This window comes from Periplaneta americana, chromosome 1 (genome assembly GCF_040183065.1).
Source record: "Periplaneta americana isolate PAMFEO1 chromosome 1, P.americana_PAMFEO1_priV1, whole genome shotgun sequence".
In the NCBI taxonomy this organism is placed as follows: domain Eukaryota; kingdom Metazoa; phylum Arthropoda; class Insecta; order Blattodea; family Blattidae; genus Periplaneta; species Periplaneta americana.
In genome coordinates this window covers 135,751,574-135,766,093 of record NC_091117.1, presented here as the reverse complement: position 1 = coordinate 135,766,093, position 14,520 = coordinate 135,751,574, and the positions used below count along the sequence as shown (strand labels likewise).

Genomic DNA, 14,520 nt, shown 5'->3' with positions numbered 1-14,520 from the left:
ACCACACACTCAGGCACAGAGGTTTGTTATGCAATGTTATGGAAGGCCAAATATAAGAGACACAACCAAGAGAATGCCCTCAAAACACTTGGATTTAAAACTGATAGAAGATGCAGAATGTATCAACTATCAACATTTGAAACAAAAGGCCAACGACAGGGATGCATGGAGGGCACTCTACATGGGGGCAGCTCAGTCTCAGGACTGAAGCTAAGTTTGCTAGAGCTTTACAAGTCAGATACTTCAATACAAAGTTTGGGATGACATAGTATCCAGGTTTTTCTTTGTTGAAAGTTTCTGAATTACTGAGTGGATCTCATTTGGCGAGGTGAATGGTGCTGAAAATGATCTATATTTTCGTTGAGCTCTTGATCCTTGATTGGGTTTGGTATGAAAGAGGCTTGAAATTTTACACTTTTCATTGTCACTTGCATATTGACAACCATCTTGTAAAGGTGGGATTATACTCGTACATAGCTCAACACTCTGACTCTTTCCAAAGGAGTCTCCTGGAGATAAACTGGATAGATGGCATTGATAAAACATGAATCAGTGTCTGTCCAACAATTTTTTTTACCTCTCTAGTTAGACGGTGATGCTGCCATGGCTTTCTTTGTTTTTGTCACACTGGTTTGATATTTTTCCTTTATAAGCCATTCCATTTTTGAGGGGAGAGTTTCGTGATAAGATTTTTATGTACCTACTCATCTTGACAGAACTGTTGCTGCTCGAATAGATGAAGTAATATCAGTGAAAGTAAGAAATGCTGCATAGCATCAGTGATTGTTTTCAAGTTATCAGTGGGCTTTTGCAAAACATCATCTAGTTTTAGTTGAAAGTAGTTCCAGTTTATAGTACCATTGAAAGGTCGACTAAGAGGAGGGCGAAGCATAGGAATGTTGTTGAATGAAATCAGAACTGGACAATTATCCGAGTCCAAGTCATGTGATACACACGTCTTTGAGGTGTTCTGAATATATTTGTGCAGAACTATGTCTAATATATCGGACAATATTTACTGTCAGACAAAAAATTTGGGACACTTGAATTTTACTTTGTTTGCAAAACATCATCTAGTTTTAGTTGAAAGTAGTTCCAGTTTATAGTACCATTGAAAGGTCGACTAAGAGGAGGGCGAAGCATAGGAATGTTGTTGAATGAAATCAGAACTGGACAATTATCGGAGTCCAAGTCATGTGATACACACGTCTTTGAGGTGTTCTGAATATATTTGTGCAGAACTATGTCTAATATATCGGACAATATATACTGTCAGACAAAAAATTTGGGACACTTGAATTTTACTTTGTGAATGTATTTAATAGGTCACCAGTATGTTTTAAATGATTAATAAGATTATAATCTTACTATACAAAAAAAGAACATGAACATGACTTCATAACACCAACAATTACCAACAATAATGCCCATTATTGTCACATTCTGCATAATAAGCAAAATTTTGTTCAAATCTAGATTGTGATGTTATTGTTGGTAATTGTTGGTGGTATGGAGTCATAATCATTTTTTTTTCAGTCTAGGCTACGTTTATAATCATATAATTAAGTTAATCACCATTTAAAACATTTTGCTGACATATTAAGTACAAAGTAAAATTCAAGTGTCCCAAATTTTTTGTCCGTCAGTGTATTATGACGATATTACGTGGGTTCAAGAGGTGCGATAGTTAGTAGATATCTTCCATTAGGTGAGGTTACACAATATCCCCATATTTGATCTTTACTATTTAAATCTTCTAAAAGTATTGTCGTAGTATCAGAAAAAAGATTAACATCTTGAGAATTCAAGCCTACTTTTGGTGGTTTATGTACTGAAATTATAGTAAATTGTGGAAGATTATGTCAAGATATCTTAATAGTACAGGCTTCAAAGCAGTTCAGTTCTGGCAGATCCATGATTTTAAAACATGGGCAGAAGCTTTTCATTCTTTCCCTGACTATCTTTTAGTTGCATAGTTCTCTTACACATCTTCTAATCAGCTGGTCTATTTTCAGGAGTGTCACTTGCAGCAGACCACTATTAAAATACATTACACGCTGACTTCAGTGAATTGTATTTCAAGGCATAATAATACTCTGTCATACTCATAGTAACTCAAAACATTTGTACTTTTTTTTCCTATGGGGGCAGGGTGAATTTAAAAAACTGGTTCTGCAAACCTGAGGAAGTTTAACCAGTTCATATGAACTGTCTGAATGATAGAAGTCATTGATCACAAAAAGCTTTAAGTGTCTACCTTATACGTACAATCACAGACAAATGACTCCACATCAGTTTGTTCATTTGTTTAGTGCATTGCAATGGCTGCATTCAGCAGAAAACATCTAAGAATAATTGAAGGGTAGAACCCATAATCTGGCTAAGTACCATTATTTTTGTTTTTTAGTTATCCCAGAATTCTGCTTTGTAACAACACCAACAACCCTAAAGACGGCTATGCACCAAGACAGTTCTCATAGATGTAACAGCCTCTGCAACATAGCAGCACTGCTTAGTGCACTGGTTCTAAACCCAGAAGACAGTTAAGTGCCTTCAGTTGTTTCTGTAAAATGGAGGGTACTAGTGGTAAAAGCTGCTGCAAGAAGTGAAACCAATGACAACATGGAAAAAGGGCATTCTGGAAGTGATGAAGAAAAGACAGTTACGATAAGAAGAATTGTTTCTTGCAGTACGAGAAATTTACTGATTTGGCTGTCAAAAGATGTTAACGTACATTGTAAACTGATTCAATAATAATAAAAAATGAGAATACTATGTAGATCTCCAAAAGAAACAACGTATTACTGGGAAAGAATATAACCCATACTAGAATGTTACAAAACTAGCAAGACAATGACTACCAGCACAGGTAAATGATCTAATCTCAATTAACATACGATGAAAGAGTAATGGAACGGAGGAAAATTCTCTCCGGTGCCAGGATTTGAACCTGGGTTTTCAGCTCTACGTGCTGATGCTTTATCCACTAAGCCACACCGGATACCCACCCCGGCGCCAGACAGAATCGTCTCAGATTAAGTTCCAACTCTTGGGTTCCCTCTAGTGGCCGCCCTCTGCACTACATCATAGATGTCTATGAACGTAGGACTGAAGTCCACACATGTGCTGAGGTGCACTCGTTATGAGTGACTAGTTGGCCGGGATCCGATGGAATAAGCGCCATCTTAAATCACGAAGTGGATATGAGTAAATCACTTCGTGACTTAAGACGGCGCTTATTCCGTCGGATCCCGGCCAACTAGTCACCCATAACGAGTGCACCTGCACATGTGTGGACTTCAGTCCTACATTCATAGACATCTATGACATAGTGCAGAGGGCGGCCACTAGAGGGAACCCAAGAGTTGGAACTTAATCTGAGACGATTCTGTCTGGTGCCGGAGTGGGTATCCGGTGTGGCTTAGTGGATAAAGCATCAGCACGTAGAGCTGAAAACCTGGGTTCAAATCCCGGTGCTGGAGAGAATTTTTCTCCGTTCCACTACTCTTTCATCGTATGATGACAGAATATCTGCATGGAAATATCATATGTACTTGGGTATATTAAAATAAAATAATATATATCAATTAACATAGTCCGTTCACAAAATTTTATGCATGTGACTGCAACACAAACACATACTTGATGGGTTTAATGAATCTGATTCCAGTGCAACAACGAAGACATGGTACATATTGTGAACAACTCCAGGAGAGTCTGCGGAAATGCACTATTACCTACAATATTCAGGTTTGTCATAAGACTTTCATAGCAAATTTTGCTCTCTCTAGTCATAACTTCAAACTTTAGTTATGAGGAAGAAAGAAGGAGAGGTACATTTCAAAGAAAAGCGAGGAAAGAATCCAAAACCACAGAAATGACAGCTGAGGATAAACAAAATATAAAGGAGAATGTAAATAGTATACCACGAGCTGAAAATCATTATTCAAGAGCTAAGTCACAAAAAGAATACCTCAGTTCCGATTTGAATATTAATAGACTATTTACTGCATTTAAAGATGCCAATAATATGCAAGGCTTTTATACCTGAAGGGTTACACAATATAATGAAATCTTTTAGCCAGAACAACAAATGAGATTACTGAAATATGAGAAGATATGTTCTTGGATATCCAGGCTACAGCTTATTCTCATAACAACAAAGAACCTCGGTATCTCAAAGGTATTAATGATATGGTTCTCAGCAGGAAACCCTGAGTTTGAAGAATGAGATACTCATAAAGTGTAGTAGAAATATGGAAATCTAAAAAAGGGAAAACTGTTTGCGATATCAGGAATGTCACTGTAAAATGAATCATAGAAAAAAGAATACTGAGTAATGAAAAGAAACAGGATCTTTCTATCAATGTTGTCTTTCTTGGGTGAGAAATATACTGTAGATCCTTTTATGAAGTTATATGTCAGTAAAACAATATGAACTGCATGATTTGAATATATAGCTATGTTGGCACATAGTCGTCTTTTGGGTTAAAATGTACGTGAACATAGTTCTTTTTTTTTTATTTCACGAGGCATTATTTCCCTTATTTGGTTTTTCATAAAATGTTCTTTCACCTCTGTTCAGTAAGAAATTTGTCTATGTGTATCAAACATGTATCCATAAAAATAATAAATAAAATAATGTGTTCAGTTATTATTATTATTATTATTATTATTATTATTATTATTATTGTATGTTTTTGTTCATAACTTCTAAACATCTTTTTGGCACTTAGTTAGGTCCTGGGTTCCAATCTTCAATTGCTAGCTCACTGGTCTTGTGATGATGTGCAATTTCATTGAGCTTTCTGGATGCACTTTTGAATGTATTGAAGGCATGAAGTTGGTGTCAGTTTTCAGATTAAATTATATTACTAGAAAACAGTTCAATACACCAAGGAAAGTGTTGGTATAAACATTGCCAATTAATTAATTTACTTGCCAATTTTCAGCTTCCAATTGTATTGTGTATCATTTTATTAAATTCATATTTTTTTATTAGGATTTTTCTACACTACAGTAGTTACCCTTCACTCAAAGAAAATTTGCTCCTCCACAAATACATATTCAATTTTTCAAAATTTCGCCATCAATGAGATGTAAAGAAATCATGATTACAAATTTAATCCTCAAGAGCAATGGAAAACAAGGTACCCAATTCCTCATTAAAACATACTCATTGCAGATTTTACGCATGTTCAGCAGATGCTAAGTCATCAATTAGTAATTGATGTGTTTTGCTGAATGCGGCCAATAAGAAATAAGCAAAGAATTCACATTAGAAGATATGCTGTTGTTGCAATACCAATTTCACACTACATACATAGTACGTAGTTTTTTCCCCAAGGGTAGGTCTTTTACTGCAATCCCAGCATTCTCCAATCTTCCCTATTATTCGCCTATATCTTAATGTTGCATAACATCTACTATTAAACTATTTTTCTTGTCTTGATGAATACTACTCCCTCTCCAAATATTAAATCCTTTTTTTAATGTCTTATATACATTTAACTCTTTCGTTCTTATTGTTGTCAGCTATACAATCTTTAATATACATTTGAAGATAATTTTTAAGAGATATTTTATACTCATTTCTATGTTTGCTTTGCAGCTAATAAAGCAGTTATTTTGTATAATTAACCAATTTGCAAAAAAAAAAAAAAAAAAAAAAAAAAAAAAACCTGCACGTATCCAATTTCAATTTTAGTGTACAAAAGTTATGTCATCCAATGGATCATTACCAGTGTGATGTAAATTAATAATATAATAAGAACAACAACTACTACTAAAGTGTAAAAGAGGCAAATTACTTTTTGTAATATCTACCATAGAAGACTCCAACAATAACAATGAATGATTTTTGAGTAGGCTATGTAAGGCACTAATAGCATTCTTCAAAGCGTAATTCGAAAATATACTACAATGAAATATAAAACTACCAATATGGTGTTACATAACAATTATACTTTATATTCTATACTTATTAGTTTGAGCAAAATGCTTATCACAATATATTTGGTAAACGAAGTTGCAAAATATATATATGGAACTGGAGGAGGACGCAGAATTATATCAAAAGAAAACATTGAACCAAGACTCCACAAATATATCACTCTTCTCATCACAATTAATTCTCATTTTTACTGGAAGTCTGATTCATGTAAAAAAATAAGTAAATAAACCAACATTGAAAATCTACTCACCATATAACCTCCTCATGACAACTGGATTTCTGAAGCCTTGTTCTAAACCAAACTAATAGCAAAATTACTCTACTAACCTTTTGTTCTCTGACACTGACTCCTTGTTGAACTACTTCTGCCTTATTTGTTTTCTCTTCATTGGGTTCACTTTCTTTTTCTCCTTCTTCTTCTTCTTCTTCTTCTTCTTCTTCTTCTTCATCATCATCATCATCATCTGAATCACCTTCGCCTAAAGCAAATTGATAAAATTTTAATCTTCTTTTTTTTTTTTTTTAAACTACTGTAATTTTCTGGCTTACAGCAAAATTGAAATGAAGTTGCATGAAACATGATACACAAAATATAGTAATATAAATCTACATAATGTCTCCTTAGTATCCATTAATCAATAATTGAAACAAAAACATTTATATATGCCAAATGTAGAAATAGATGTACAAGATTAAGTCAATTGTTTCAAAGCTCAATTAATTTTACTTGATTGGTTAGAGTTATATACACTAACATCAAGACAAGTAGCAGAAACGCATCTATTGAGACCAATGAAGTAGTACACTGCTTAATTAACACGCCAAAATCAAGTTATCCATAATAATTAACGATACGTCTGGAAACACCTGGCACTAACACTCCTGGATGGATAACAATCATATTCTATTCAAAATAATAACATAGGAAAAGCAAAGCTATTCTACTGCAGGCCCTGGAAGATCTTCTGGTGGGAGGTTAAGGTTCCCACCTCACTAGAGAATCAACACTAACAAGCAGTATGGATCCTACGTCCTGGCTGCCTTTGTTCCCAACACAACACCTAGTACTCATTTTTGTTAAAAGCTGAGTGAACCCCAGGGACATACTTCAGCTGGAAGGATGAAATCAATGGAAAATATCCATGACCTCATCAGGAAACTAGCCTTAGACCTTCCAGCTTGTAGCATACGCCCCATAAAATGACATAAGCTACTAGTACCAAGTGAGATGGAACATGCTTAACAACAGAAATGTATGTTTGTAATCAACAGATAAACATACTGTAAGACATTCTTTTAAGTGATCAACACTTGATAGTCTAGTTGTTGCAACAGATGAACACACTGTAAGACATCCTTTTAAGCAGTGTGGGAAGTGAGACAGTATGTGACAGTATGGAATACCGCCACTGGTTTCTATGGCCAGAAAACATACCGTTAGTGAAAAATGACATACCGTCACTGAAAAAAATGTGATCGTAAAAATTTGTTTATACATTTCTTCACATCAAAGAGTACTATCTTGTTTGCTTCGTAAATCTAAACCACAACCTTCTGGAACTGTATTCAGAGTGTATTTAGGCACACTTATTTGAAAAACTCAACCCCTGGAATGTTTACAACGGTAGTATTTCTAGTATAGAAGGCTGTGGTTTGTAGCTTGTGGTGGCCATTGTTGCCAATTTAGTGACTGTGTCATTTTTTGTTGTTGCACTTTTTATTAATAATTAAGTAAGACACTTTGAAGCTTTAACATTATTTTACATGATAAGTCTCAAAGGACATTGTAAAATGATTTAGTAAATAGCTGAAGTAAATTGAAATTATTTTATTAAGAAATTTAATGCGCTGTGTAAACTTCAAAGATTCGTGTTACTGGCTGCACGAAACAATTTATTGTATACATCATTTATGTCTATGTTGTAAGGGAGAGGGTATCCCTTTTTTTAAATCGAGGTATGACAGAGGAAAATCTTGGTGTAGCATACCACCTCTGGTTTTTTCCCACTTCCCTCACTGCTTTTAAGTGATCAACACTTGGTCTAGCTGCAACAGATGAACACACTGTAAGACAACCTCTTAAGTGATCAACACTTGATGGGCTAGTTGTTGCCAGGATTCCTATTTGAACCATTTAAGTCACAAAAAGATTGGTTTTATATTCTAACCTCTTTTTCATTCCTAAACTGTTGCCTTATCCTGCAGTATCATTAGATAATAGATAATGCATTTTCTTGTAGGAATATTTTAAATTTTCTGTAAGAGCTCAAAATAAGTCAGAACAGATTGTTGCCATCAAATCTGAATTAACTGTTGTACCAGAATTTACAGTCATTAATACCAACCTGACTTTGTCTGTGCTAATGAAGGATCATCTAGAGATTTCTCCTCTGGTGGAATGTATTGTTCTCTTGTTTTATCAACAAATGGTGAGAGATGGGGAGGTAATATAGCTCCAAGGAAGTACTTTTCAACAGGTAAGAGTTCTCGCGCATTTACAGAATCAAATATCCACTGTGGCTGAACATAATATCTGAAATGAAAAAAGTTTACTTTACAATGCACAAGTTCACATAACTTTAACATATTCATGTAATGAGGATAAGACACTTTCTAATTATAAATTTCAACGTGTTTTACAACCATTCAGTTCTTTTATCACGTTGCATGATCTTCCCCTTATAATTCTTTTCTTCAAGTACCAATCAAAATACAAAACATAATCGAAATTATTTATTATGTATGAATTCAATAAGATAAAATTTCGTTTCCTGGATTACACACAAAATGCATTCTTCATGATTCAGGAAGATATTCGACACCATTTATAAACTGTACTATTCTTAGTCAAAATCAGCTTGGCTACAATGTCAACCCAGATTACAGTTGACATATGTACTTCTTAAGGCTTACAAGTTTTCGAATAGAAGTATAATCATGTAAACAATAATTAATTTTTCCGAAATTTATAAGTGTGGGAATACACTGTTTACCTACAAAGCTTTAATTATCACTTTATTTTAAGTAAGAAAAAATATTAAAGCTGATTTTTTAATAAATGACAATTAAGTTTACTCTTTCTTTCAAATCAAGACCATTTTATTAAAAAATTATATTTCATAATGCTCTGAATTGATTCTGTGTCTAAAAATGCCATTACTTTAGCGTGGGATATTTGTTACTATATTAAAAATATTGCTTTACAATTACATAGAAAGCAAATAAGTTGCATATTAAAACACTTGTAGTTATGTTTGAGTCATTTTTAGGATTGGTATTATTCCTGCTATTATCATTACTATATAATAATAATAATAATAATAATAATAATAATAATAATAATAATAATTATTATTATTATTATTATTTATATATGGATCATATGATTAGAAACTGGAAAAGAACAAAACATGGTAATTTGAGCACTAATACAAATTTAAAGTTAGATATATTACTATTTGCAGATGATGTAATATTATTAGCAGATTCTGAAGATGGCCTCCAACGTTCTGTTTTTACAACTCGTTTCTGAAGAATGAGGGATAGAAATTTCAGTTAATAAAACTAAAGTAATGGGATTCATTGGAAAAAATTATCTCCGCAGCAAAATTTGCCTTGATAATAAACCTGTAGAACAGTCTCATGTTTTAAATATCTGGGTTATCATTTAAGCTATGAACAAGAAGAAGATATTTCTACAAAACTGAATTACTTTAACTATGCAATGAATACCATTAATAACATTTTCAAACCCTCTCTTGTCCAAAAACATACAAGAATTAAAGCCTATTAAACAATGGCGAGACCTGTTCTCATGTATGGAAGTGAAGTTTGCACCATACGTAAATGTGATGAACACCAAATCACTGCCAATGAAATGAAATTTTTAAAAAGAACAGCTGGCTATACTACATTAGACAAGAAGAAAAATTTGGGTATTTTGAAAGAATTAAATATTGACCCAATTTCAGAGAAAATTCATAATTATAGACAAAAATGGAAACCTCACATACTCAGGATGCCTAGAACAAGGATACCATGCCAAGCATTAAAATACCGCCTTTAGGAACAAGATCTTTGGGCAATCTGCTGAAACGATGGAGTGAGAACATAACAGGCCAGATTATTATTATTATTATTATTATTATTATTATTATTATTATTACATTATTACTGTTGTCTCTTGTCTTTTCTACATATTTCTTATTAATGTGTCTTACCTTGAAATGTACTGCTTTTCCATACTTGGTCTGTCCACAATTTGATGTGTGATGGTCTCATCAGATTCATTAAAGGTTGCACCAACAAACAGCAGTTTATCCCAAGAAACTTCACCACCAAAACACCTAATTGTAAAAACAATTGGTTCACGAGGAACTTCCCGATTTATGAAGAATTTCAATCCTTTAAAAAGTGTCTTCAGTTTCTTTACTTTTTCTGCTTCCAGCTTTGCTGCTTCTAATTTTTCAGCGTCATCCCCCTGGTAAAATAAGTTTTTATTAAAGACAGAGAAGTAACATACATTACAGAGAGAAACACAAAAAACATTTTCATTGATATCCAAGTATAATTAAAAAAGAAAGAATAGTATACCACTTATTCTAATTTCAAAAACAGTGAACAGAGTTGCAGTAACTCTGAAAATTGGACAGATTTCTGCAAAAAAAAAAAATAAATAAATAAATAAAAATAATAATAAACCCACAAACATACTAGTAACAGGAAGTCAACACCCTAAGCCGTCAAATACTGTTTGTTCAAGAAGTGCTGGAAGATTAATATAAAGTTATGGAACTAAAGTGTATGGACACAAATCACATAGTAGATCTATTAAAATGCAATGGAATGATATGCAAATCTGGCTTTCGGGTAGTAGCTCCCTGTAAAGCAGGTTTGAATAATTTCAAAGAAAAATTGTTCCGGGGCCGGGTATCGATCCCGGGACCCTCCGCGTAGTGCGCGAATGCTCTACCGACTGAACTACCCCAGGAACTATACATGACACCGTCACAATTTTTCCTTTATATCCACACAACTCACATGAGCAGACAAGACGCCAGAACTCAGCTATGAGTGCACACAAATGCTGTGTGACTTAAATTGTGGCTTTCTGTTAACATACCTCCAGTAACGAATGTATTATCAGGTTTGAATAATTTCAAGGAAAAATTGTTTAAGTCACACAGCATTTGTGTGCACTCATAGCTGAGTTCTGGCGTCTTGTCAGCTCATGCGAGTTGTGTGGATATAAAGGAAAAATTGTGATGGTGTCGTGTATAGTTCCTGGGGTAGCTCAGTCGGTAGAGTGTTCGCGCGCTAAGCAAAGGGTCCCGGGATCGATACCCGGCCCTGGAACAATTTTTCCTTGAAATTATTCAAATGGAATGATATTTCTGTGATTTAAAAAATAGACATAACCAGTATCATTCCAAAATCATGAGTGGTAGAAACAAAACATGTGCATTATTAATTTAATATTCCAATTGATATTAAGAAACTTTCATATGTATTCAAGTACAAACCCAGAAACAAAATTCAGGTGGCCCAAATTTTGTTTCTGGGTGTGTACATATTCTAGTAATGTAAGGGTTTTGATTATTCTAATCTCCAAATACATAAATTTAATTAAATATTGGATATTTTTTTCCTTTTGTAACTTCCTTCTGTAACATGACTCTAAATTATGATTTTAGTTCTCTATTGTTAAAACATGCAAACAAAAATATGACAGTAATGTATGTTTGAAATTTAAATATATACATATTCATAATAAAAATTTCAATTTTTTTTTTTTTTGACCACACGCAGAGCAGACATCTGACTTCTTTTCTTCGCCGAATTAATACATGTCTTTTTCAATTCCTTCCAAAACACAGGAAATTTTTTTCTTCCCCCCTTAGGCTTCTGATGTTGCAAGTCAACTTGGGTCACAGTTTGAAAAAGTGTTACTAAAGGATATTGTGGTGTATAAATGACATAACTGTAGTGTGTGTATTCTTAATATATATTTTTTGTAAAAATAAAAAAGGGAAATGTCTTCCTTCCACAAGAAATTAAATACCATGGCTTGACCTGAAGGAATTTCCTACCCAAAGAAATATGTTGAGATTTTAGGCACAAGACTAGTCAGGTTAATGTGTTCAAATGTTATATTATGTATTACTGACTTATGCTTGTTGGCAGCACTGTGGAAAATTGTCAGAACTATTCTGAAATCTCAGCATAAAATCATTTTACCATTTTAGGACTCTTCTTGTTCTCAGAGCATCTTGCCTAAATTCAATCTGTGCCAATTCCAGGATTCCCATTGGTTGTCTGCCCAATGCAAAGAGTTCCACTCTAAAAATCTTATGGTATCACCGACCGGAAACGACACAAAATAGTAATTTTGTGTTACTTCCATAACTAATTAGAGATAGATTATGGACAGATAGCGTGCATAAGCAATGCAGCTACAATTTTCACAAACATCATTATTCTGCTTGTACTACCTTTCCTGAAAATATTAGTATCAATACAATTTCCCTTCATGCACAGCTCAGGAAACCCATTGTTGCAAGCATTAATGAGTTTCTGCAGGATTTCAGTCACAATGCAGTAATGGCTGAGCAAAGCTCTGACTCTTCAGATGAAAGTATATGAGAACTACTAGAATCGTTTAAAAGTACCTATATTACAAAACTGTACATTACTTCTTCCAGGAAACCATCTTTTCCCAATACCCTAGATCATATATGTAACAGATATATCGGGCTTATAGGCTTTGAGGTTAACAACTTTTGTCAGGTTTACTATGCTGCCATCTAGTTGTTACATAAGGAGTCATGTCATATTTCCCATTTGAATTGCATTAGCGCCTGTGCTGTCATTTCGTGTTCGTTTACAGCGGACGGGTGGCGATCCTGGCGGTTGTTCTCTTCAAAGTGCTGCCGATTGTAACGTAGCGAGGAGTTATCTGTTACATATATGATCTAGGCCAATACCAATAGTGCACCTCTATATTCTGAGCATAAGAACTATATTCAATTCAATCTGATTCAGTATCATTGGATAATGCCTCTTTTGTAACCTTTCCAGTTTCACTAGTGAGAATCATGTCGAATATTTTGCTGTCTTTACCAATCTCTTCATTTTCGCCAAGTCAAGTTCAATGACGTTAAGTTAAAAAACAATTATGGTGGCATCTTCATAACGTAACATTGTGTCCATATAATTTTAAAATTTTGGATTGAAATATCTTCCCTGATTCTTCAAACTTGTCAATAAACTCGGATAATTCACGTATTCTCATGTTAGCAATAAGAAGTACATTATTTTTCTTAGTCAACATATCATTTCATTCACCACAGCATACTTTGTAGAGAGTTTATTTACCTGCACTGAGTGACAAGATGCATTGTCCATTACAAAAACGACTATTTACGGGCAAATTCAGCAACAGTTTTTCATGTTTCCATTTTTCAAAGCTGTCAAAGTTCATCTGTCTATGATAATCTCATTATGCTCTGTCAGCTTTAAATCAGCAACATAATGTTAATAAATTCACCTTGCAACCCTAGGTGTACTATTAAACGAGTAACAGAATTGGTGTTATTAAATATTGACTCAATTTTAGAGAAAATTAAAAATTATAGACAGAAATGGAAATCTTATATATTCAGGATGCCTAGAACAAGGATATCAAGCCAAGCATTAAATGATTGGCCTTTAGAAACAAGATCTTTGGGCCATATGCTGAAACGATGGAGTGAGACTGTAACAGGCCACCAGGCTTAATACGTGATAGGAAGAAGAAGAAGAGAATTGGTGTTTGTCATTACATCACACTGATTTTCACTTTTAAAAAATTTATTACAAGTGAAATTACTATCTATCCACGTTTTATTAATGCCACATGGGAAGTTGAATCTTTTCTATACTGTAATTGCAGTGAATAGTTTGGGACATGTCATTACTTCAATTTTATGAACAAAGTAAACATTTGCAATAGTGTTCCTGACTACTCTCTTACTAGTCATCACTAATTACTTTCATATGTCAGGGTATAAGCAATGTTTTCTTGTTGTTTTTACAGTTTCTTTACATTCTTTATGGATCCTTTTTATTGTTCTGACTGATACTGGATGTAAGTTCGTCTTGGCAAATATGCAGGCTGACCTTCCTGCACTTCCTTGCCTCTTCCCCACATTTTCAACAACAATTTCATTCTAATTAATTCCTGGACTTCAGTATACATAATCTGTCCCTTCTTTCTTGAAGACGCCACAACAACACATTACTAACAGATACAAGATCAAACTCACAAGTGAAACAAATTCAGCATCTCCCAACTCCTACCTACACATGTGACAGATAATTACCACCTATTTTGTTCATCATGAATTTAATTTGAACCTGTCACAGTTAGAACTTGGTCTTCAACATGGAAAGTTGACATACTATTGTGGAGTCGCTGTAGTTACCAGCACCCAATCAGTAAGCGGTGCAACTCAACTGACTTAATGCTTTTGTGAGATTCGCTACTGGTGACGTTATGCTGTTGGAGGGAGTTGCAAGATTGACATATT

General features: G+C 34.0%; 1 protein-coding gene across 1 annotated transcript in view; it reads right to left on the bottom strand.

The window, feature by feature from the left end:
- Positions 1-14,520, bottom strand: part of LOC138701233 (pescadillo homolog) — a 30,131-nt gene that overhangs the window by 2,472 nt on the left and 13,139 nt on the right. Inside the window, exons 6-8 of the mRNA XM_069827921.1 lie at positions 10,174-10,433; positions 8,299-8,486; positions 6,281-6,432 (exon numbers count right to left, since the gene is read on the bottom strand). Coding sequence (XP_069684022.1) covers positions 6,281-6,432; positions 8,299-8,486; positions 10,174-10,433 — 600 coding nt within the window. The remainder of the gene's footprint in view (positions 1-6,280; positions 6,433-8,298; positions 8,487-10,173; positions 10,434-14,520) is intronic.